Source organism: Helicoverpa zea, chromosome 4 (genome assembly GCF_022581195.2).
Source record: "Helicoverpa zea isolate HzStark_Cry1AcR chromosome 4, ilHelZeax1.1, whole genome shotgun sequence".
NCBI classification, from domain to species: domain Eukaryota; kingdom Metazoa; phylum Arthropoda; class Insecta; order Lepidoptera; family Noctuidae; genus Helicoverpa; species Helicoverpa zea.
In genome coordinates, this window is record NC_061455.1 from 6,921,158 (window position 1) to 6,945,057 (window position 23,900).

The 23,900-nt window shown below is 36.6% G+C and overlaps 2 protein-coding genes across 2 annotated transcripts; both read left to right on the forward strand.

Annotated features, from left to right (window-relative positions):
• The first annotated feature begins 9,270 nt into the window (after window positions 1-9,270).
• LOC124629676 lies at window positions 9,271-23,900 on the forward strand. The gene is made up of 8 exons (XM_047163188.1): window positions 9,271-9,375; window positions 9,823-10,059; window positions 16,008-16,017; window positions 16,697-16,822; window positions 21,938-22,071; window positions 22,302-22,487; window positions 23,221-23,434; window positions 23,682-23,900. The coding sequence occupies exons 1-8, from the start codon at window positions 9,271-9,273 to the stop codon at window positions 23,828-23,830; spliced, it is 1,161 nt and encodes a 386-aa protein (XP_047019144.1). The 3' UTR covers window positions 23,831-23,900.
• LOC124629675 (brachyurin-like) lies at window positions 19,875-21,254 on the forward strand. The gene has a single exon (XM_047163187.1). The coding sequence runs from the start codon at window positions 19,913-19,915 to the stop codon at window positions 20,780-20,782; it is 870 nt and encodes a 289-aa protein (XP_047019143.1). The 5' UTR covers window positions 19,875-19,912; the 3' UTR covers window positions 20,783-21,254.

Consider the following 23,900-nt stretch of genomic DNA (forward strand, 5'->3'; position numbering starts at 1 on the left):
TAATTATTTCATCAAATTATATTCCTTGTTCTTTTTGTCGGAATGTGCCCAATAATAGGCCAAAATATATCGGTATATCCAAAATAAGTGATGCTGAAAATGTCTAATGAAATATTAATTCAAATGGGCAGTGACCTTTCGTCAGGTACCCCGACAAGTTATCGAAGTAATCCTTTCGAATATCTTAATTCTATGTTCAGAATAAGCTTCTGCGGAAAGAGTACTGCAGCTTACTGATATTACATCTTAGAAATAATTGAACTGTCAAGACACTCGAAGATACATAGAGTACTTGAAATCTGTACCGAACTCAGTACAAGTTTTTCTCGTTGAAAACTTTAATAACAATCAAGGCAAGTCCCTCGCATTGTGTTCAAAAAGACTGCATCAACACACAAGATATTTGCATCAAAAACAGATACAATCCGTGTAGGGACGTCTCAGAATATAGGTCGAGTATCCCGCGCCTTGGCTACCTACTGCTCCGGCCTAGGAAATATATGTACTGGATACTCGTGGATCGTGGATCGTGGAAAAGACGCATTTTCAACAGCGTTTATGAATCTTTGAGTAAGTCTATTATTCCCAAAGAATGTTGGTTTATCAATATATTACTAGTAGCACTGAAATTCTATTGAATGTCTCCAAAACCATATTATCCCGCAACTCGACATAAAATGAGCAAGTGTATTTACAATCTAAATTAAGCAACAAAGTAGGTATTTTCTTGAACACACATTTAATTTTGCAGGTAGGTAAATTATTTATGCTTCAAGTTGGAATGCGAGTTAATCATTGTTTCTTAGTGTGGCACAAACAGCAAAAACGTAAATAAGTGAGGTGAAAGAAAAAGATACAGCGAGAACATAAACTATGAAGACAGCCTCTGCCTCCTCTATCTTTTGCATGGGCTCTCTCAAATAAATTGTAAAATCTATTAATCATGATAAGATAGGGCCCCAAATAGGGCTAATCAATTTATTTTATGAATATTGAAAACCATGTAATATTTTTGTACATATATTTACATGCGGTCTATCTCAACAAACATTTCGGGAAAAGGGTTTACTCTCTGGAAGGGACATGCCCCTTATGACTCTCTCGGGCATCGTCTAAGATCTGTAGCCACCTGTTTTTTTATTTTATTTCTTTTTTATTGTCATTGCGTCCAATGGGTATCTAAAAAAGAATGTTGTTATTTCTTGTGCATATAATCTAGTGAAACATAATTGCTAAGGATATTAGGTGTCTATGTGTGTTTTATCTACCAATAAGGGTTGTACGACGTACGAGTATGTGTATGTATGTTCTTGGTGGCGAGAGACATTGATCTTTAAATTATAAATGAGTGTTGCGAAATGGGTCGAATCAAACGTACGTGTGATACGAGCACGTATACCGTGTGTATCTCTCGGAGAGGTGGAAGGAAAGCACAAACACAACCTTCAGGGGATACTTTACCCATCTACTTAGTACATGATTCTTTTACGCCATCCGCTACTTCGTAAAGATAAACCGACACTCCGAAAAGGAAAATAAGAAACGCATATATAATGTTGGTGAGTAAGTATCTTAATTTCGTAATGTTCCATGGATATTGGAGGCCTTCATGCTGCCCTAATTAATTGATCTACTTCGTAAAAGCGGTTAGTTTAACATAAAGTAGGTTACACTAACAAAACAGGAACATTTTTTCAGGAAAATGTTTAGTGACGTTTTATACCTTGGGTAGCGCTTTATTATTAGACCGTTCTATATTTGAATAAATATCACGTTTGCGTAAAATTTTCACAAAAGTATTTTTAAGTTGCTCGAAAACAACAAATTACACTTTTAATGAAACCAGAAAGGTTTTACGATTGTGCCGAGTTTTATTGTATAGAATATTAAATCCACGTGCTCTGAACCGAGAGCCTTTATAATTCATTAGAGAAATACCTTCGGCCATTGTGTTTATAAGCATATCAAGCTTATGAATAATTTGTGACGACCAGATTAAAATGTCTCATACAAAAATAAACATTAGCCGTCTTACCACAAAAACTTTTAAACGTCAGTTTATGCCTTGTCTAAAAAAATGTCAAATTATGACGTTGACATATGGTTCATTTTGCAGCCAAAATTTTATTAGACAAGTGTAAAACAGGGTTTAAAGTTTTTGTAGTAAGGCCCTTCACGTTTTATACGACCTACCCAAAATGTGTCCACGTTTGTCTTCAAAATCGTCACACATATCTATAAGAATTAGACATTCCTTTATCTCATAAGTGATGATGTATTAACGAATTACAAAAAGCGAAGCTGCTTCAAACTTAGCGTGAACTTCAAAACTTTCATAAGAGTATCTGATTCAAACTAGAACTTAGACTAGAAAACTATCCAGCTCATGATTGTGATAGATCATACTTTATACCTTACCGCAGAACAGTAAGTTTAGCACATTCAAGTTTATTGACAAGTTTTGCAGGCATTAGTATGATAAGATGCTCGTTTGTTTAAACCATGTCTAGACAATGGAGAATTGCACTGCGATAGAGTAAAGTATTCGAGTTTTACTACGACTGTACTTGTCGATATCGAGTAGGTACGTATAAAAGCACGGCAAAAATTTTACAGCGCCTCTTGAGATCAGTGAAGGAATTTCAATTTCCCATACAAAAAAAATACGTAATCGGTATCGAGTACTGACAAATACTTTAAACTTATAGTAGAGTTACTGACTACGAAAGTACGCATTGTATCGATAGGGTCAAAGAAATCGTGGCACCCGGCCGTTTGGCTTGCAACTAACTTTGTCGTTTAGTTTTACGACAGTTTACAACTTGTATTATATTCCCATATAAAGTTACATCCACAAACTTCCGCTGATTGGATATTATGCATGCAACTTCAATTTAATTTAACTTGGCATAATGAACACGTGTATGACTTAAATAATTCATTAGTCCGATTAATTAGGCAGTTTAACTAGCTACTTTCCACTCAGGATTTAATTTAGTGTATAAAAATGTAATCTAGGTAAATGGGTTAAGAAGATTAGCCGTAAAGGCGTAAGAAACCATCAAATATAAAATTACATTCACATTTAGGTATGTGAGAGTAAGCATTCAGTTACGTACCAAAGTGCATGCATCAATAAAACCTGCCAAGAGCTATTCCGACTTGGAAAACAACATACGTATGTTTATCTTAGAAAGTTCTGTGAGTTTATATATAATTCAGTGCCTGGAGGACGACATAAGCTGACTTAGCGGAAAGCTGGAAGCGGTAACACAAGTTACTAATGTTGGATTATAGGATAGTGAGAACGCGACACTTGTCGCGACGGCACTGGCCACACATTTGTCACTGTCTCTTACGCCGTACTCAGCATTTCTCACCAACCATATGAATAAACGTATTCGGACATTTTGATAACAGTAAAACAAAGAGACAGGTCAACAATAAAGGTTTCTAGTTTCCCTTGTGCAATTAATAGCACACGTCAATAACGCTCAAACAACTGTGCGAAGAGAATTTAATTTTATTCTGAAACAATGAAAATGTTTGATGAACCTGTTATATTATCATACACATGTGGGTCATTCAGGAGCTGAATATACAAAAAGGGAAGCCTTTTAAAGCTTTTTGGGGGTGATTAAATAGCCTGGTACACTTTATAGTTTAGACCCATCGAACACTTGATGAAAGACCTTTACGAAAGTAAGTATGTGAGTTTATTTAATATGATTCCCAACACATCGTGATTCTATTACTCTAAGCTTTCGTACTACAGTTTTGTGCATCTATACTAATGAATAACTAACACTTTAACGTATCCTTTCTGCACGAATGCAGCAATGGTCGTTTGGATTGCGCTGACGTGAGCTATAGTGAATTAGTAAACTGCAAACGCATCCAATTCATAGCAGGAATACTAGAGCAGTTATCTCGCTATCATATCATCTGTAAGTGGACTGAGACCTTTTAATCTATCTATCTAGTTCACTCCACTCTAGTCTAGTTTACTTCAGCTAAGTCAAGAAAACCAAATGACCTACAACTGGATTACTTACTTCCCTGCCAATTTCGGCTATGGTGGCTGCTTTCAATTATTGTTTACAGAAAAGCTAAGGTGGTCAGCCCCCTCTGGTGGTTATGTACCCATCTTATGTACTCCTCTTACGTACAGATGGAATTAAACAAATAGGCAGATGGAACTATAAATGTATTATAAAACTTATTATAAATTACACACACATCTTACAATGATAATGACAGCCATAGAGAGAGAGAGACCACAGACAATGTACGGATGGTACCATACACTATTTATATTAAGGAGCGTCCATACATCTAACACGTACTCCTCTTATAAGCTCTCTAATATACTCTCTTATGTACTCTCTAATGTACTCCTCTTATGTAAATCCTTATGTACTCTCTTATGTACTCTCTTATGTACTCTCTTATGTACTCTCTTATCTACTCTCTTATGTACTCTCTTATGTACTCTCTTATGTACTCTCTTATGTACTCTCTTATGTACTCTCTTATTTACTCTCTTATTTACTCTCTTATGTACTCTCTTATGTAATATCTTATGTACTCTCTTTTGTACTCTCTTATGTAGTCTCTTATGTACTCTCTTATGTACTCTCTTATTTACTCTCTTATGTACTCTCTTATGTAATCTCTTATGTACTCTCTTTTGTACTCTCTTATGTACTCTCTTATACTTATACTCTCTTATGTACTCTCTTATGTACTCTCTTATGTACTCTCTTATGTACTCTCTTATGTACTCTCTTATTTTATTTATTAGGGACAAAAAAGTACTCTAATGTATATTTCTTATGTAGGTACTTTCTTATGCACTCTCTTAAGTACTCTCTTATATACTCTCTAATGTACATCTGTTATGTACGTCTCTTATGTACGTCTCTTATATACTCTGCTGTGTACTCTCTTATGTACTCTCTTATGCACTCTCTTGTGTACTGTCTTATATACTCTCTGATGTACTCTCTTAAGTACTCTCTTATGAAAATTTCTTCAGGAAGTCTGTGGTCGTTTCGGTCTGAAAATCAGTGTGAAGAAAACTGAGGATATGGCTATCGACTCTCAAGGAAATACAGATCATTGGCGATCATTGTAATCATTGGTGATACTGAGCTGAAGCAAGAATACCTTCAAATACCTTCGCAACATTTCATTTCATTCGAGCTTTGACATTGTTTCGTCATATGAAATATTTTTTGAGGCACCTAACTTTTAGATGTAATATTTACTTTATCATTTACTTAAATAAATTAAATAATTGCCCCACCAGATGTTCGCAGAAGCGTAGCCTCTGGCATCGAGAGAGCCAAACTCGAAACAGACCAACGACACCCCATGCCGAATTACACCTCTGTGCCACAACGGCTTAAAAGCCGCAGGGGTTTCTACAAAACCGTTGCTCCTGTCGATGGTGAGGCCTCTCGTGCCAGACGGGATCTTTGGCGATCGAGGAGTTTACTGCCCTCCCCGTTTGTCCCGCTCCTAGAAAGTCTCCCTCCTGGACACGATCTCCCGAGAAGAGTCTGGCAGTCTCTAAACAGACTCCGAACACAGGTAGGCCGGAGCAAAGATAATCGATCCAGGTGGGGTTTCGCGGGCGGGGCGGACCTTGGGTGCGAGTGCGGGGCTGCCGTGCAGACGATGTCCCACCTAATCGCATGTCCACTGTGCCCTGAAACCTGCTCGCGGGAGGACTTAATGGCGCATCCGGCCGTGCTCTCGCTGTGGCGGAATATTGGGCTGACATAGTGTAGTCTCATATGACATGTCATCGACTCGAAAGAAGAAGAAGTGGACCACCCACGCTTAAAATAAATAGTTACAAAATTCTTAAGATAAACACTTTTACATAATACTTGCGTTTACTTAGACTTAACTCAAGTTCATCTAAGATAAGATATTTCAGTACTAAAACCCTGAGCGGGTCTAACAGTGTTACAAGTTCATACTATGCAAACGAAAGAATAAGATTAGTATATAGAAAAAAAATAAGATTAGTATTCAGATTGGTATTCAGAGACTAAGAAACCTAGATCATTGTTTTTTTTTTTTTTATAATGTCTGGACACATGTTCACACACGGTCGGTTAGCCCCATGGTAAGTTATTAATTAATTAACTTGTGTTAAGTTTTCAAAGGATCAAACAACACTTGTGTTATGGGTGTTAACACAACTGATAAACTACATAAAGCTACATATATACATATTGATAAATACATATTGTAACACCCAGACCACGGCCAACAAACATGCTCATCACACACATGTCGACCGAACCGGGAATCGAACCCGGGACCTCAGGTTCGGCAGTCCGGCATGGTGACCATTGCGCACTCGAGGTCGTCAAAATGGTCGTATTTGATTACAAACATGCGTGGTATAAGTAGCTACCAATAAAGCTTATCATAATAGAAGATTATCCGGATTGAGACAGCGTTGTGCGCTTGTATTATGTCTGCGTTTATGTAGATACGGCGTTGTACATTATACTGGCTCTAAGTTTGACACAAAGATACAGGAAAATCTGAACGCTTAGTAAAATATTTACACTACTGAATAAGTGGTTATAAATTAGAGAGATCCAGATAGATTGCACTTACCTAATGTGTATACCTAATCATAATCTCACCTTTAATACCTACTGTAGGTAACAATTAAAAAATAGTTTGTGATGTCGATCCGTGGACGGGTAACTTAACTATGTTATATCGAAACACCTCTATGCTTCTGAAATATGTTAGCTAAAAATCCCTGATGGAAAACCAATAGTAACTTTGCCTTAACTAGGATCTCAAAAGAAACATAATGATAAGCGAATGTTCCTACTAGCAATCATTCGACCAACAGGGGAATATCTTGGAGCCGTTAAAACTAATGCCTCAATTTCATTTCGAAATTATCTTTTCTCTGAGCTACGGTAATAAAATGAAACTGAGTCAAAGACTCAATTGTCTTGAACATTATTAGTTATGTTTATTTCTAAATCCTGTCTGAAACGGTTTATTGGTCCATATTCGTAGTCATCACGTTTAAGCATTTGGTTAACAACTCTATCTTGTTGCTCATCAGTAATGTTGACTGTAGTTAAAGCCACATTATTTCATATTAACGCTAATTTTGTATCTACGTGAGACCAAAATAATTTAAATTACTTTATTTACAATAATTATATATCAAAGAACTTTTGTTTGCGGTGTGTATTCACTGTTGAATTCCAAAAATAACACAACATAATATGGCGCTTTTTCTTAATAAAAAACGTTACGTCATAACTTGAAACACAAAGGACCAAAATTCCCTTCATCACAACACGCACATTGTCCTTTTATTTATAGACTAGGTAATGGTACCTACTACGTATCATAGAAAAGAAAAATAGGTCTCTCTCTCATAGTTTGCACTGTCACATAGTGGACATTCATGAGAAGTTATTGTAATTATGTTCGCTACCAACTTACGTCCTTTCTACACGTAGTTTTCGGACTACAGGCTAGTTATAGCTTTATATCTATGTCATGTTTTTCCTACTTTTAGTGTTAGAGAATATTTCGTATAGTATATCGTATAGGTTGAACACCCAACGTATCTAGCTAAGTAAACAATCAACGTTACAAGTCTAGAATATTATTCACAAGTCCGAAAGTTATTTAACTTTTCCAGCATATATAAGATTCTAGCTCTTTGTGCGGTCATGGGGTCAGATCACAGACGCTCCTTGTAAAATATTGATGTTCAGCGGTAACTACTTAGGCTAGAAACTAATCTAGTCGAATAAAGCTGGTCGAAAAAGTCTATTAACATTTCATGTGTTCGCTTCTTTAAAATTTAACAACAGTCGTATCAGACTTGAGAGTTGAAGAGAAAATAAAGAGCTTTATCGTGTTAATAGTACCTATTACTAACGCCTTTCAGCTCTAATCTAGTCGAATAAAGCTGGTCGAAAAAGTCTATTAACATTTCATGTGTTCGCTTCTTTAAAATTTAACAACAGTCGTATCAGACTTGAGAGTTGAAGAGAAAATAAAGAGCTTTATCGTGTTAATAGTACCTATTACTAACGCCTTTCAGCTGTAAACTCATTATAATATTAAATACTTATTTGCGTTCTTCAAGGATGAAAAGATTCAAACAGTTATTTTGCAATTTTGAACTTAAAATATTTTGAGGCTTTCATATATTTCAATACATTTAGCTAAAGTACATGCCTGAACCTATTTATCAATTAACGACCTTTTAAGTATAGCTCTTTTAACTAATGAATAGGCGATTAAACAGACATAGGTAAGCATAAAGGGCCGGTACTTACCTCTCCAACCAGTCCACGCATTATATACTGACCTACGCAGTAATCAACAAGTTTTATACTAATTAAAAAACCAACACGCGTCTAATTTATTGCAAAAGTACAGCTATTAATCCAAGGACTGGCTTTTTATAAAAGCATTAAGCTTTGTAACTGCTTTTGTGCACGAATGTGTCTAGTCTAAGTCAAAAATGTTCGTCATTCACGTTTTTAACTCTTTTACTAATTTAATTAGGCAATGCTATTCTAATTTTGTGCCGTGGCGTACCAACTAGGAATTGCAATGTACCGGTGAAAATCATAAAACGTGCAAACCATAAAACTGACGGAAATGGTTTATAGCACGCAAGAAGGATGCGAGCTATTCCACGGAGCTTTTCCATTTCACTTGATTGCACATTATATTTCATCGTCATTTCTTGCAGCGTTCGGATTAAGGAAATTGTTGAACACTTCCTAGGAAACTATCAGTTTTATGCATCAACATTTATTTTTTTAACAATATTGGCATACCTACCTACTTAAAGTTAATATTTGATAGCGAAGGATTAACAAAAGTTTTATTTATATTTACTTTTTTATAATAGCTGCTGGTATATTTAGATATTCAAAACTACTATAGTAGTGTGTAGTTCCTTATGGATTTTTATTTATGTGTGTAAGATTAGGTAGGCATGTGCTGGATGGTAGTAAAAGTGTAGTCATATAATTATACTTCTCCGTACATATGGCACTTCCACATTACCACCGCACAATAACAGCGAGTATAAAACGTGTTGTCATGAACCTTGAGTTTACCGAGGCGCACCCGAGAATGTTACTAACAAAGACACATTTTCCTAATACCAAACAACTAGGTAGCAAGAACTTTACATACGAGTGGAAAGAGTTCAAAATACAATGGATATAAAAAAGTGGAAATGGCATGGGTTTTCTTGAATCGTGGGAACAGAAGGGAGCCGACGCAATTTCTGGAAAACGTGACAAAGGTCATAAAAAGGACATTGTTTCCTGCGACGGTGCGTGCAAGGCGCGTCGGATTACCTTCACGCCGCTCGCCTATATTCCAACAGTTGCATGTTTTGTTTACTACACAAACTCACGTGGTTCGCAAACTTCGGAAACATGCGATATCAAATCACCAATTAAACGAGGCTTAATCTAGCTCCCTGCCCTGCTTCGCACGGGGTAGGTAATTTTGTTTTTTTCTTTGTTTTTGTACAACAATTTTCATACCAATCGGCGCTGGGCTGAAATGTAGTTCTAATTTATAAGATTTATTTAAATAGTTTTAATGATTACCTTATTTAACAAAAAAATGTCTGAATCTACTGAAACCACCTTGAATAGTACGACCTCAACGTAACTATCTTTAGTACAATATTTCGAAGCATTGAAGTAGGCTCTCAGAGCTTAAAAAATTCACGTAACATTTGTCTTACCGAGCCTAAACCTAAAGCACTATACACTTGTACAGGCAGTGATGGAAGCTGTATTTTTTCCAGTTCGTGGGCACGCAGAGGTACGCGTGGAGTTACAAATGGAGCGGTGGGCGGCGCGCGGCGGCGCGGTGCGACTGCGGTGCGTGCACGACGTGCCGGCCCATCTGCTTGACAAAGTGGTCTTCCTCCGGCACGGCACCAAAATCTTCCAGTACATTAGAGACAGGAAACCGCCTTATAGAAACTTTACTACCCCCGGAGCCGTGCTCAACGTAAGTGAATAATACACATTTTACTAGCATCGTGTTAGCTGTAACAGCGCTCGCAGCGGTTGAATAACTCGGATAAAATTGTTATTTCACTTTCTTAAGACGTGTAATTTAAAACTACGAAGTATATTGCTTTTGTGTACGAGCTTCGCACACTACAAACTACGTACAAGTTGTACCTACCTACATGTGCCAGTAATTGATTGCTCGATTTGTTTTGGAAAACGAGCTGCGTACTTGTGTTTTTCTTCTAGAATTCTAAATTAGAAATACAACACTGCATGGTCGCATACATTCTTCGGCAGTCTCTCATCATGGCTCAATGTCGCAGTTCAGATGACGAGGAGAGCGTTGTCTCTGAAGCTATGCAGTGTACTCTGTAATGCATATTTATGACATTACCTGACGTAACTCGCGCCTGATCTGCAAAGCTTCCACTCAGTCACAATAATGAACACTCTCGCACCGAAGCGTACATTTTGCATGAACGACGCAGAGCTAGTTCAAACAAAGGTAACAGTAAACTAGCCGTACACCTAATTAATCGACTGGGGCCGTCAGTTTCGACAGAGGATTACATCTGGACATCGTACTTCCTTGCAAATATTGCACAGTTTAATGCAAAGACGTAAATAATTTTAATTTAATCAAAATTTTAAAGGACCAAAGTTAATAACTCCGAAAATTTTCATATTTGTAAAGAGTGGCCATGATTTCATCATTTACTAAAATATAAGAGTCATTATTTAACGGAAAAACATTAATTGCAATGGTAAGTCATGAAAAGGCTACAAGCTGCGCTGGGCTGTGTACCTTCATAATTACCACGTTGAAACTGTATTCACGTGAAATTCGGTTCAAAAAAGTTCTTGGCTTGCCCGTTGCACTATTATTTTACTCACTTAGCAACTTAATTAATTAGTTTATGCAAGTTTCTGGCTAACAAATGGGTACTTTGAGCTAGATACGTGTTGAACTCCACATAAGTACTATATTCGAAACAATGGTTATTTTTGTTCTAAACTGTTAGTGCGGTTACTATGAAAACTTATTTGCACTACAATTCTACGTGGAAAGAAGGCTACTCCGACTTTGTATTGTAGTTTTACAAAGATTATGACTATTCCGTGCTTTCACACAGAAAGTTGTTACCCTACGCTTGTTACAAAGTCGGTTAAAAATACAGAAAGATTGTGACTTGGGCGCTCGTTGCTTCGCAAGACTCCAAGCGATCATTTATTTCGGTTCCGCTTCTCTTGATTAAAGCCCGCTTTACTCGTAGACTGGAAGAGAATCAGACTTTCTTTGTCGACAAAAACAACTAGTGGCTTGAAAACTTTATTCATCTTGCTAGGCTGCTACACCCAAACTTAAATAAATTACTTTAATCAAACCCGATAAAGCAAGCAGATACATAGTTGAAAAGTCAATTTTTCTAACTAATTTAATCTTCATCATTTGTCCATAAACCTGCAAGTCAAAGTAGTAAAAACTTTTTACTCTTCAGTCTCATGTCACCAGTGCTTCGTCATCACATCATTATTGAATTCGATATTCACTAACCTGTAAATCAAAGTTACCCAAAAAAATGGCTATTAAACTCGCATGAAAGTTACCCGACCTCACATGAGCGGGTACCAGCTGGATCGATGAACTGGAATTAAATCGGTGACAATATTTGATTGCAATATTTCGCAATGTTAAAGCGGAAAACATTTTAATAATTGCCAACGTAGATTTTGTGTGAGATATAACCGCCAATTATGAGCAGCGCTACATTCATTGACGTGTAAGATTTAATTACAAAATGTAGATATTTCGTTACAAACCTCTATTTGGATTAAACAAGGTTGTTAAATTAATATTTTAATGTTGAAATTCTTAATAAGTGAAGTCAAGACCTCTTAATAAGTAAATTATCCACTGAATTCAATGTAATTTCAACTCATCCGATATTTACCCATATACGGCCAGTTTCTTCATCAAAAGTTAAAGTTAAAGTAATGTCTAAAGTAAAAGTAACGGTCAAATACGTTTTTTCAAGGCTAAAGTGACAGCAAAACTAATAGAAAGATTGAATTTGACCGTTACTTTTACTTTAGACATTACTTTGACTTTTACTTTGGCTTTAACTTTTGATGAAGAAACTGGCTGTTAGTTAGTCGTCTAAGAATATTTGCAATTTAATAAATCCATATAAAATATATGTTAAAAAGATTAGATTAGTTCAAATACTAGACAGTCGGTAATTCACTCCGTTGCTGTTTTGTTATCTATTTATTTGAGTTCGTTTATCTGTTTAGGACATTATTTACCTACTAGTCAGTAACGCTCACCTAATACCATTAGCGCAATTAGTTTCATACTTTCAGATCTCTAAGACCATAGTTACAAAATATCATAAGCGATTTCTCAAGATTACCCAGATTATATTTTTCACTTTCTGCAACGATCCTGAATATGTGAACGTACCTTAAAAATTTACAGACGTAGGTGCTGGCTGGGTAATGGCGCGGGCGGAGTTAATTTTCCGGGTCAACGTTACTGTAGGGTTACCACACGATTTGAGTTTAGTTTGATCAACTGTTCTGCTACCAAGTGTTCGGCAGCTCGCCTATTTTGTTGTTTATAACTTCGCACATTCAAGTTTGGAATGTTGAGCTGTAATACAAGTGCAACATTGTTATTTGATGGATCATAAAGTATTTATCGTCTGAGTTTGACTGTTATTTCACTGACGCAATATGATGCAGTTCTTTGTATTGTACTTTTGATTTTAGGTCCTCTGAATACAACTATGTCCTTAGTATATCATTGCTATGTTTAGTGAATTAATATAACTTCATGCAATTGCGTACTTTTGAGAATCATCTATATAAATAAAAATGAATTGTTGTTCGTTAGTCTGATTAAAACTCGAGAACGGCTGGGCCGATTGAGCTGATTTTAGTTTTAAAATGTTTGTCGTAGTCCAGGGTAGGTCTAAACGGTGAGCAAATAAGGAAAAAAATAAAAAAGTATAAAGTCGTGTGTTTGTGACTTACCAAAGCCTCCAATATTAGGCGGTACGAAGTTCGCCGGGTCAGCTAGTAAAAAATAAAAATACCAAATACGTGGATATTTCATGACATTGAAAAAGTCAATAAAAAAACATACCTAAATCAATTACACAGGCTCAGAACTCGTGACCTGAAAATTCGTTTAAAATTATTCAGCGTAAACAGAAACAGAAACTTCATATTGAAAATAATCTGATTACCTACGTCTGAAAATGCCGCCGTATTTTTGGTATCAGCAGATTTCAATTACTAAATTTAAATGGGGAAATTATTTATAGGCACGTATGTTTGTAGTATGAATGTGTATAGTGTCACAATGGGTTGCTATCAGCAATAACCGCTTATGGCCGTACCCACCAATTGATGTTGGGTGGAGATAACGCCGATGCATAAGTAATGGCAGGTCGCTAACCATCGCCGGAACTGTGAGGTTACCTCACACTCCCGTGTCGATACCTACTCGATGAACATCACCAATACATTTTCGGTAGCCGTTACAAGAACATCTTCTTTTGAATACATACAGGACGTAGTCAATTTGACATTATTTTTTTGGATAAACTGGAGATATAGCATTATACCTAAGGCCTAATCGAGTATCTACATTATATTTTAATAGATAGATATGTAGTATGTACGCATAGTGCCTATACCTATATTCATAACTCTCGGTCTTTATCAATCTGCCGTTTAAAGTCCTGTCCAATAATACTTTTATTATTCAAGAATCTTAAGAACATCTTATCTTAAGAAGGCATGCATGACTGCATATTATTGCAAATTAATCGGGACTTATGCATTGACAAATCAATAACATTAAATAAAATACCTATAAAAAATCTACCAACAACCTTCACATGGCACAGAAAAAAACATACAAATAACACACACGAATGGTAAATACGTTACATGGATTCGAAAAAGCTTTTTCCTCAATGCATAGAAAGCCATGGCCACCATACAGGAAGGTTTTCCTGCCTTTTCGCTAGTTCACCGTCTAATTGTATAGATCGTAATGAATTAAACGCTTTTCTGTGGACGGTTCAAGCCAGTCAGCCGGGATATTGTTCTCGTATCCTAATAAACGACATCCCACGATTTATGTGGGATGTAACACAGTAGCTACGAAGTAATTTCGCAAAATCAGTCGACTTTATTTTCCAGTTTTAGAAGGTATTTTCCTGAAAAGTAGATAAAAATAAAATGTGAAGTTAGGGAAGTTTTAACTCTCTTTAAAATCTGATAAGAATAAGAAAGGGTGAAAATCTTACGTAGGATACATAACACATTTCCCTTACTTCCGAAACCCAACTTACCACAAGCCGCGCTAACAAAATTACAAAAACTCCATGGTAAAGTGTAGGCTTAACATAACTTGTTTCACAACTGTATAGAATACTTCCAAAGTTTCAGTTTCTCATTATTAAATATTATTTTCCCGCGGCTTTGTATGGAGTTATTTTGGCCTAACTTTAGTTTTAAATGTAATTTTCGATCTTTAAAGTTACGTAATGATTTACGCTTTGGTTTAGATTTACTTTTGCTGCCATTAGACAACGATATACCTACTATTAGATTTGATCATACATTTTATGTAGTAAGACTAATAAAGTAGTTGATAGTAATACCTACTTTTAGCCAAGACTTATGTCAGAAACCTATGCTACATTTATAAATGTGTTCCTATCTACTCTGCGATATTTTTTAACCAGCTCCCGCTAGAGGTTCCACCCACTTCCTAAAATAACTATATTATTATGATGTAAATTCTACATTACGGCCATATCACCAAAATTAGTTCCTTGGTTTGCCTGTGAAGAAGTAACAAACATACACATTCCTCACAAACTTTCACTTCTATAATATTAGTGTGTGATGTGATGTGAAGTGTGTTATTATTCCCTTTTTTCATTACATATGAGACTGTTTGTTTGTGATTTTGGCAATACCAACCCAACCTACACATAATGATTAATCGCCTCCAGTTTGCGCGATAAAAATAAGAAAAAGCCTACGCCTTCGGGTAACTCAATAACAAGCTCCCACACACGATCTTATTAAACAATTACGTACGTAGCGTTCCTTTAGTTTTCCATACGTTAATAGTTTCGCCGCATAAAGTTATAATAAAGGCTTTAAGTAACGTGTGCTAACAGCAGGCAGTATGCACCTAATGTAAAAGCGCACTTAAATTAATTCGGCGTGCCTAAGGTAGGTTTCATTGCATGCACATTGCTCGTTCCATTCCGCCGCAGGAGGGCGTAACAGGTCGACCTCACTGCCAGGTCAATCTAGCGAATTGTGAATATACCAGTGAATTGTCTGAAGGCCTAACTGCCTAAGTCGAGGTTACGGCTCCTTACCCCATTGATATTTGGATACAAATCTGCCATTGTTACACTCGCCGTACTTACTTACCTACGCTGTGCTTTATACGAGTCGGTAATATTTAGGTACAGTATTGTTTAAATTAATTAATATAATTAAGAGATCGAATAAATATTGCAGTTTACATATTTAATCCGACCAACAAAAGCAGAACATTTATAAAACATTAAAATACGTCCAAAGCGTTTCCATTCTATTATTACGCTTTTGTGCATTCTGATTAAAATTTATGTTATTTTATTTGTTTAAAATTTGTAATTTTTGTACAGTTTCCAACTAAATAATTAGCGCTTATTTTGGTGACAAAACTTTTGGGAGGGACTGAAAGTCGGAAACTACGAGACAACCATGAAAATAAGTAGGTACTCGACCGCTTATTGCCTGAAGTGCTAACCTCTAAACATAATGATTCGCTGCCATTCGCAAGTACACAACCATCACAAATGGAAGGATCGACAGATTGAAGCCTTGCTGTACATATCCACAATGCATAACTTCGAGAAGGAGGCGAATAGTAAAATACACTGGGCGGCACTCGGAAAGCTGTCTGAAACTTTTAAATAGTATATCGCACACTGCCTAGGACCAGGGAAACCGAAACCAAAACGTAGAGCTGGTCCACAACTTTAAGGTCAATCAGCGTGCCCTGAAATGGCCTATGGTTGCAGTTTATCAGAATCTGGCGTACACCTAACAGACTACGTTCAGCAGAATACGACAATAAGCTGATATGATGACTCCCAAAAATGCCATAATGCCATATAGCCAGAAATTTCAACAGACAGAGTGTAGAGTATTTTACTCTAATATTTACATAGATCCTGGTGTGTAAATAAATAACACAAACATACTCGTACTATCTGGAATCGCACTATATTTTAGTCCCCGCTGACCTAAATTTCGGTCAGCCCCTCTGCCATTTCCCAATACACCAAGCATATTATGATGATTATAAACATATCCACTTACTCACGATCGTTAATTCCTTAATTGTAGCATTCTATGTGAAAGCCGACGACTGTTCATTTACAATCTCGCTTCAGGCAATACTTAAATATGTACAACTATAGTTAATTTCTGTTTCAATCTATTGCTAAATGACCGGGCCATGTATTGTACAATTGTTTTACAATTCAGTGGTTGTCTTTGTGTGAAGCTAATTGACTTGTTTCCTTCATTTCAGATCGCCTTAGCTACGGAAAACTCTATAATCCTGCAGAACTTGGATTTCGCAGCGAGTGGCAGCTACTCGTGCGAGGTGTCACTCGACACACCTATCTTCACCAAAGCCTCAACAGAAAAACAACTCACAGTTTTCCGTAAGTTTATCTTTGTTAATGATTCTCTTATATTTCCTCGTACGTTTTAGTAAAGGGTGATTAATCGATAAGTTGTAACAAATACTTCATTTTATTTGTAAATCCAGTGATTTTATTATATTAGATCTGTAGAAACATTTAACATGTTAACAAAATGCCATCGGAACCTATTTGAAATTTTAATTAGAAAGCCCTCCTCTGCCAATCGTCACTGAACTGCTCTCCGTTGTTTCTAAGATGAGGCAGAAATTAATGAAGTCAATTTGTTCACAATGAATTTCGAGGAAATTCAACTCGCACGTGCCTCAAATAGGGCAGACAAATGAACGTCAACGCATCAAGGCACAAATTGCAACGTCGCGTCTTCGGTCGACAATCTACTAGCCACGTACAATCGATCCCAGACTGAAATAACCGATATCATTGAACCCTTGACGGAAATAATTTCGACTATATTTTCTTTCACTTGCAAAGTTTGAGAGTTCATAAATAGAATTCGGGATACTTATTTAATAACGAATTAGTCGGCAGGAAATCTATCTTAGTCTATTCTTCTGTTTTGTGTTTCTGTTTAAAGTTGGCAGATGCAGAGCCATTCTTAATCAATTATTTTAACAAATATTTTATTTTTAAATTATCGTGCATAACGCTTTGTTTCCTGTTTCAAAATGAGTAATCAATAAATAAATATTGCTATCAACGTTGACATGATTTCACAATTTTGTTGCATGGGTCTTTCTATGTGTATTTAGTAAAACTTGATTTCTAAGCCTGTTCTAAACGTAAACTTCTATTACTTTACTATCGCTAAATAAATTACCTACCTATCTATACATTTTAACTGCAAAGTAACAACAATTCGGCAGAAATTCTAATCAGTAAGTAGTTAGTAGGGAAACAATTGCTTTTCCCTAAACCACCCTGAAACTCTGAACACAAATAAAACTTTAGAGATACCTGCGCTCCTAAAGCATGGCGCCTATAAAAGTATTCATTTACTGGCCAAAACATCATCATTAGCGATCTATTAGAATGCACGATGAAGGCCGGCCGGCGCGTGAGACGCATATCAAGTAAGATAACACGCACCATTAAAATCTGACAACATTAATTCCATGCCATTTTAAACCTTATGACATTAGCTATTAAGCCAAATTTAAACACACGAGACGTTCAAGTAATCCAGCCTGAAAGATACGAATAGCTGAATGAAATGGAGCTATTTCAGATCAGAAATGGAACGTTGATTAGGTTTTGAATTTGGCTTCGCCGAATAGACCAAATTCGGTTAGTTCTGACTTGAATAAATGCGGCGTCTGCAAGACATAAACATATACCTACTTAAGTCTGCTTGCATTTTATCTTTTTCTTTAAATTTTATCTATTTTGTTTAAAGTGGATGCTCGGTCCAGTTAAACTTTCGTATTCTCTGAGCATAATGCAAATAAAATATCACTTTGTACGTTTCCTTTTGTAAAACATTGTTAAAATTATTGTTCTCTTTCGTAAAGAAATGTATGTTAGTTATTTCTCCTCTCCGATCATTTATCAAGTCCGGGGTCGAGCAACAAATATCGTGGTCTCGTTTTTATTGAGGAGAATCCGTTTCCGTTCCCTTATACTTTATACGTATGTCTGTAAGGTAACCCAGATATATTATGTGGCTACCTTGTAGAAAATTTAAGGTTACCTAAACTTTGTGAAGTCAGTATTGACCTAATTCTTTTGAAGCACGCTGAAATAAAAACCTACACTCTATAGATTATAGAATCTTTCCTTACCGGATTTATTGTAAAATTATCGAGCGGCCGATAGCCGTTGAAGCCGCAGACCCCAAAATTGTTCGTAATTTGGAACCCTGCAGCGTAATAAATGATTAATCGAGCACTGAAAAGGTTCGGGAAGGAAATACCTCAGCAAATGGTAGTAAATCAACAGCTATTACAGGTGAAAGGGAACATCGAGAGTCTAACTTAGTGTTCCTGAAAACGTATAGATAAAGTGCTTTCTAGAAATAAAAGTTGAATGATGTATCTAATCGGTTGAATTCGCTGATACATTTGTGATTAAAGTCTATCAACGCGTGTGGCTAATTTATTATTAAGACGAAAAGTGGAAGCATCGTTTTCAGAAGTACCAACCTAATAAACTTGTTTTGTTTAAGTATTTCCTGAAGCTCTGTAACGTCTCCTTGGGGTTCTATTGTGAAATGTAAAATAAATGATCATGCAAAAATAAATGTTCAGAGAATCTTAAAAACTGTGTATATATAAATGCTGTATTGGTTCATTATTAGTTTTCAAATAAGACAAGTTCATACAGATTGATATTGCTTTTATACATAATATACCTACATGATATTCATATAATTTTTGTACAAACATTAGAAACTGAAAAATAACAAAGAATACTATAACTTTTCTTAGGTTTCTGTCAAAATGGACATGAACTATGTGTTAATAATTTATGTAACTACTAGCTGATCCCGCTAACTTCTTATCGTTTAAACCTTCCCTGGACCTCTACAAACATTTAAAAAAGCCAAATCGCTCCAGCCATTCTCGTCTGATAAGTCAGACTAACGAACAGCAATTAATTTTTACATATTAGAAGATACAATGTACATAGGTACTTGTACTTTGCTTGAAAAGGGAAAAAAGCATTTAAAAGTTCACTGCCACCAGGATGCCGGTGATGAGTGCCAATGGATCACCTCTCCTAATTCTCCTATGATATAATCAAACTCTATCTTTATATAACAAAACTCTACTGCGCATTTTCAATACTAGGTAGGTACATGAAATTACTGCTAAAACCAAGGTTTAATCCTCATTTATTGCTGTTAGGAGATTTCATTCGAAAACATATCGGACATTAATCCAGAGATTAACAGATAATGCCTCTTCCAAATAACTTCCAAATTACGTCCAAATAACAATCAATTATTCTAGACCGTTAATTCTTTAAAACAAGGGTAATAAAATAATTATCGGCTTAATTATTGTTTATCAGCTTTTGTTAAAAACTAAGACAGATAAACTTAACCGTATAAAGACCCAGTGCCAGCCTGGCTCACAACAAACGTCAACAATGCGCGCGCTTCTCTTAATCTGTTTATTCTTTGTTGGTTCCTCGTGGACCCACGAAACCACGGCCGACGAACCGCTAGGATGGCATCAGAAAATTGGCATCAAAAATGCTGAGAGGATCAAACAGTTGGAAGATCCTACACGAAGTGGTCGCATCGTCGGAGGAGCTATAGCACCTATCTCCGCTCATCCTTATCTCGCCGGACTCCTCATTGATATCGTTGGATTCTCTTCACCATCAGCCTGTGGAGGGTCACTACTTTCTCAAAATAGAGTCCTGACTGCGGCTCATTGCTGGTTCGACGGTTTTAACCAAGTACACCGAATCACCGTCGTCCTGGGCTCACAATTCCTTTTCCATGGAGGCGTAAGAGTACCTGCATCTGCTATTGCCGTATTCCCAACCTATGACTGGAGAACATTCGCCAACGATATTGCAATGTTATATTTGCCAGTTCAAGTTCCTCTTGCTTTTGATATCCAGCCGATAGCTCTGCCATCGGGGCCGCTCTTACACATGGATTATACTAACCAGACAGTCATTGCTGCAGGATACGGACGGTATTCGGACGTGACGAACCCCACCACAAATACCATGGCTAGAAATGTCGAGCTGGAAGTGATACCCCTACAGACATGTCGGTCATTCTATGGAGATTTAGTGCTTGATTCGAACATATGCACGAACGGATACGGGCAGGTTGGTATTTGCCAAGGCGACTCTGGTGGACCATTGACAATGAATGTTCAAGGACAGCAAGTTCTAATCGGCGTGAGTTCATTTGTAGCTCGTGATGGATGTGAATTAGGATATCCTTCCGCCTTCGCAAGAGTGGGCAGTTACATCGACTGGATTCGGGTACAGTTATAAAAACAACAATATTGGTAAAGAAACAATCAGAGGCTTTGGTGTTCGTTCATACTGCATCGGATGGAAAACATAGAATGACACTGGATTCTTTATTGCATTAAATATTGTAATCATGAAGTTTGTTCAATTAATCTATATGTTCTGTGCACGTTGTGAGTGAGAAGCGTAGAAGGCTGTGCTTATGTATCGTATAGCTGCTTTGTTATTGGTACTTAAATTATGATGTAATTTCATCAATTCAAGATTATTATAAGAACGTTTAGATTTTGACATTATTCACTCATTTTGTAAATTAGGTTTGGTTATGGAAATGTGAACCTAAATTCGTAAGTTTAAAACTTTCCAACGTTTGACTCGTTCGGGACAGAAGATAAAGCGCTGTGGCGGCCGCCAATATGTCAGAGATCCATATCAATTGCGACCAAAGAGCAGGGGCTGGAGATAATAAAATGTTCAATGTTAAAATATAAAACCAACCTTTTATTTCACCATTTTTCAACATAAAATCGGCACACTTTCCAAGACATTAAGTTTTAGTATTTTTAGTCATTTCGAGTTTTACTGATCCAGGTATTAAAGTATATTTCCTACCTACAGTAGCAATTTTACGAAGCATGAAATGAGTCTTTTGTCCATTGGGACTAGTGTGAAATTTCATGGAAATGGCTTAAAACACACACAAAATCCACCTGCTAGGGGACTGACATACATTTTGCTTTCATAAAAATGCTTTTAGAAATCATGTTGTCAATAAAGGTAGTAGGTATTCATGATATTACAATATTGAGATTTAATACTAGGAACGACGGATTTTATGTTTTATCTCAATTTTGTAATATCATTTAATAGGTAGATATTATGTCAACAATATGATTTAAGGATATCAGTGATATCACATCAATAAATAGTATAAGTATGTACCTAGCTGATGTTTGACGAAAATCTAAAATGTTAAATTAAGTATTTTGCTATCAATTTATACAATACTCTCAATATCTTGTTAGATCTTTATTTCGCAGCCAGCAGGAACACATTAATTTGGGTTTAATTTAGGATATCCACATAGCCCGAATATAAACAATATCTACTAATTTTTAACTTTTAAATGCAGTTTTTCATCGTAGATCCAATTAAAAGCCTATGTTTCCTTGTCAGATCCTCAGAAGCATCATCCCAGGATCGACTTCCCCACGCGTTACCTGAGCTTCGGGGAGACCCTGCGCGCCAACTGCACCACAGCACCCGCACTGCCCGCCCCTCACATAACATGGTTCATCAATGGAAGAAAGGTAGGTGTTACCATTAATTAAATCTATCAATACGTCTAACATGTATTATTATTTTAAAAAGTTGGTATCTTACAATATTAGGGCTGCGACCCGTGCTCAAAAATAGAGTACCTATTGACCTCTTTTTCATAACGGTGAACTTTATTTTCTACGACCGATCAAGTACCTACACGAAAATACTCTATAGAGCTATTATCATAGACACAAAATAGAGCATTTACTAATTACAGATGGACGAGTTAGTGGCCCACTCACACAAGTTCCGCGTGCCCATGAGCGAGCGCAATGGTCGCCGAGGCTTGCAGAGGACCTTCGAATACGAGGCCGGGTTCAGCAGCCCTCCCCCTCTGTTGACTCTCACTCACGCCTCCCACGTCGCCACCAGACCACCCGGCTGCAGTTTGAAGGAAACTCAGGTGATTATCAGTAAAATGGTTACACATTGTATAAGGTTTTGCTCTACTTTTTACATGGGAGATGAGGCAGACGAAAATGTAGTCTCCTATTTTGTAATTGCTCCTGTAATCCATTCGATTTTTAACGTTGAATATTAATAACTACTTTGATAAAGGTACGTCAGCAAGAGATTAATTAAATTCTAAAATGACGCGAACCATATTTTGTTTACATATAAACACATACATTTAGATAGGTAAGTCGCTGGGCGCAAGGAAATTACTTTTATGCAAATTAACCATTATGTTCGTACGTGCACATCTACCCACCGTCACGTGTACGTATGTACGGAATATTTTTCCTTATTTACCTTAAATATACATGCTGGAAGAACTTCCATTTTAGTGTTTTACCCCTTGAGGCACCGAACGAATCTACCTTCAGACGTCAAGCGATCCCAGCGGTGAGGAGAAGACAAAATATTTTTGCAAGATAATTTTGTTGAGTGGCCATGGCCAATATTTAAGTTTCAAGTAAGGAAGAACGAATTGTGTTTTGTTTAAAGTTCAAAAAGGGCAACTTTACTTTTAACATTATTTATTTCGGGTATATATAGCAAGTAGTTTCGGGTATGTATAGCCTTCTGACTGGGACCAGGATGAATCCGCGAACTCATACTACATATCAAGACCAAAGACCAAAAAAAAAAGATTTTCCATACCTAATTAAATATCAATTTATCTACATTTCCAGATGGCTGAAATAAAAGAACACGAAGAGCTGAACGTGATCCACATGAGCAGTCGACACAAGAGCCGTAAGCCTGGCAAGAGAGACCTCTACGTCACCGTGTCAGAACTGCAGATAGTAGCCACGGGAAGACTTGAGATCACCTGCGTCAGCACGATACCAGAGTTTAGGAGTATCGAAGATAAGTTCGCTGATGTTAGAAATGATACCGTTATAGGTAAGATTTTTAATAGATTCCACATCACTGCAAAAAACCGTCATCAGCCTAACACCGATCATGAACAGTTTGATTCGATATAAAGGTCGCTTTTTACGTTTTATAGGCAGTATTAACCTCAGAATACTTTTTATAAGTAGTGCAATGAAGAACAGACGCGGTCAGTGATCATAAATAATACCGCTTGACAAAGAAGCATGAAATGGATAAGAACTGTATATAATGTATTTTTTTTCTGTATTTCCAGTTGACGTGATCAAGCCCTCAACGTTAGCTCAGCCATCCGCCAACCTCACAAAGGCTGACTCCAGTACTTCAGGAACTCCCAGAAAGTCTAAAAACCTATATTCAACTCTAATGTGTATTATCTTAATTTGCTTGCTCACGGTTGCTTGATAGGACAAGTCGTTAAAATTAAATAATGGGCTGTGATAAAATATGTAGAATGTTCATAATACTTTTAACA

Excerpts from the sequence above, each read along its gene's own strand:
- LOC124629675 (XM_047163187.1), top strand. The coding sequence starts at position 19,913 with ATGCGCGCGCTTCTCTTAATCTGTTTATTCTTTGTTGGTTCCTCGTGG.
- LOC124629676 (XM_047163188.1), top strand. The coding sequence starts at position 9,271 with ATGGGTTTTCTTGAATCGTGGGAACAGAAGGGAGCCGACGCAATTTCT. Across the intron at positions 16,823-21,937 it reads AAAACAACTCACAGTTTTCC|ATCCTCAGAAGCATCATCCC; the intron begins GTAAGTTTATCT and ends TTTCCTTGTCAG. Across the intron at positions 22,072-22,301 it reads GGTTCATCAATGGAAGAAAG|ATGGACGAGTTAGTGGCCCA; the intron begins GTAGGTGTTACC and ends TACTAATTACAG.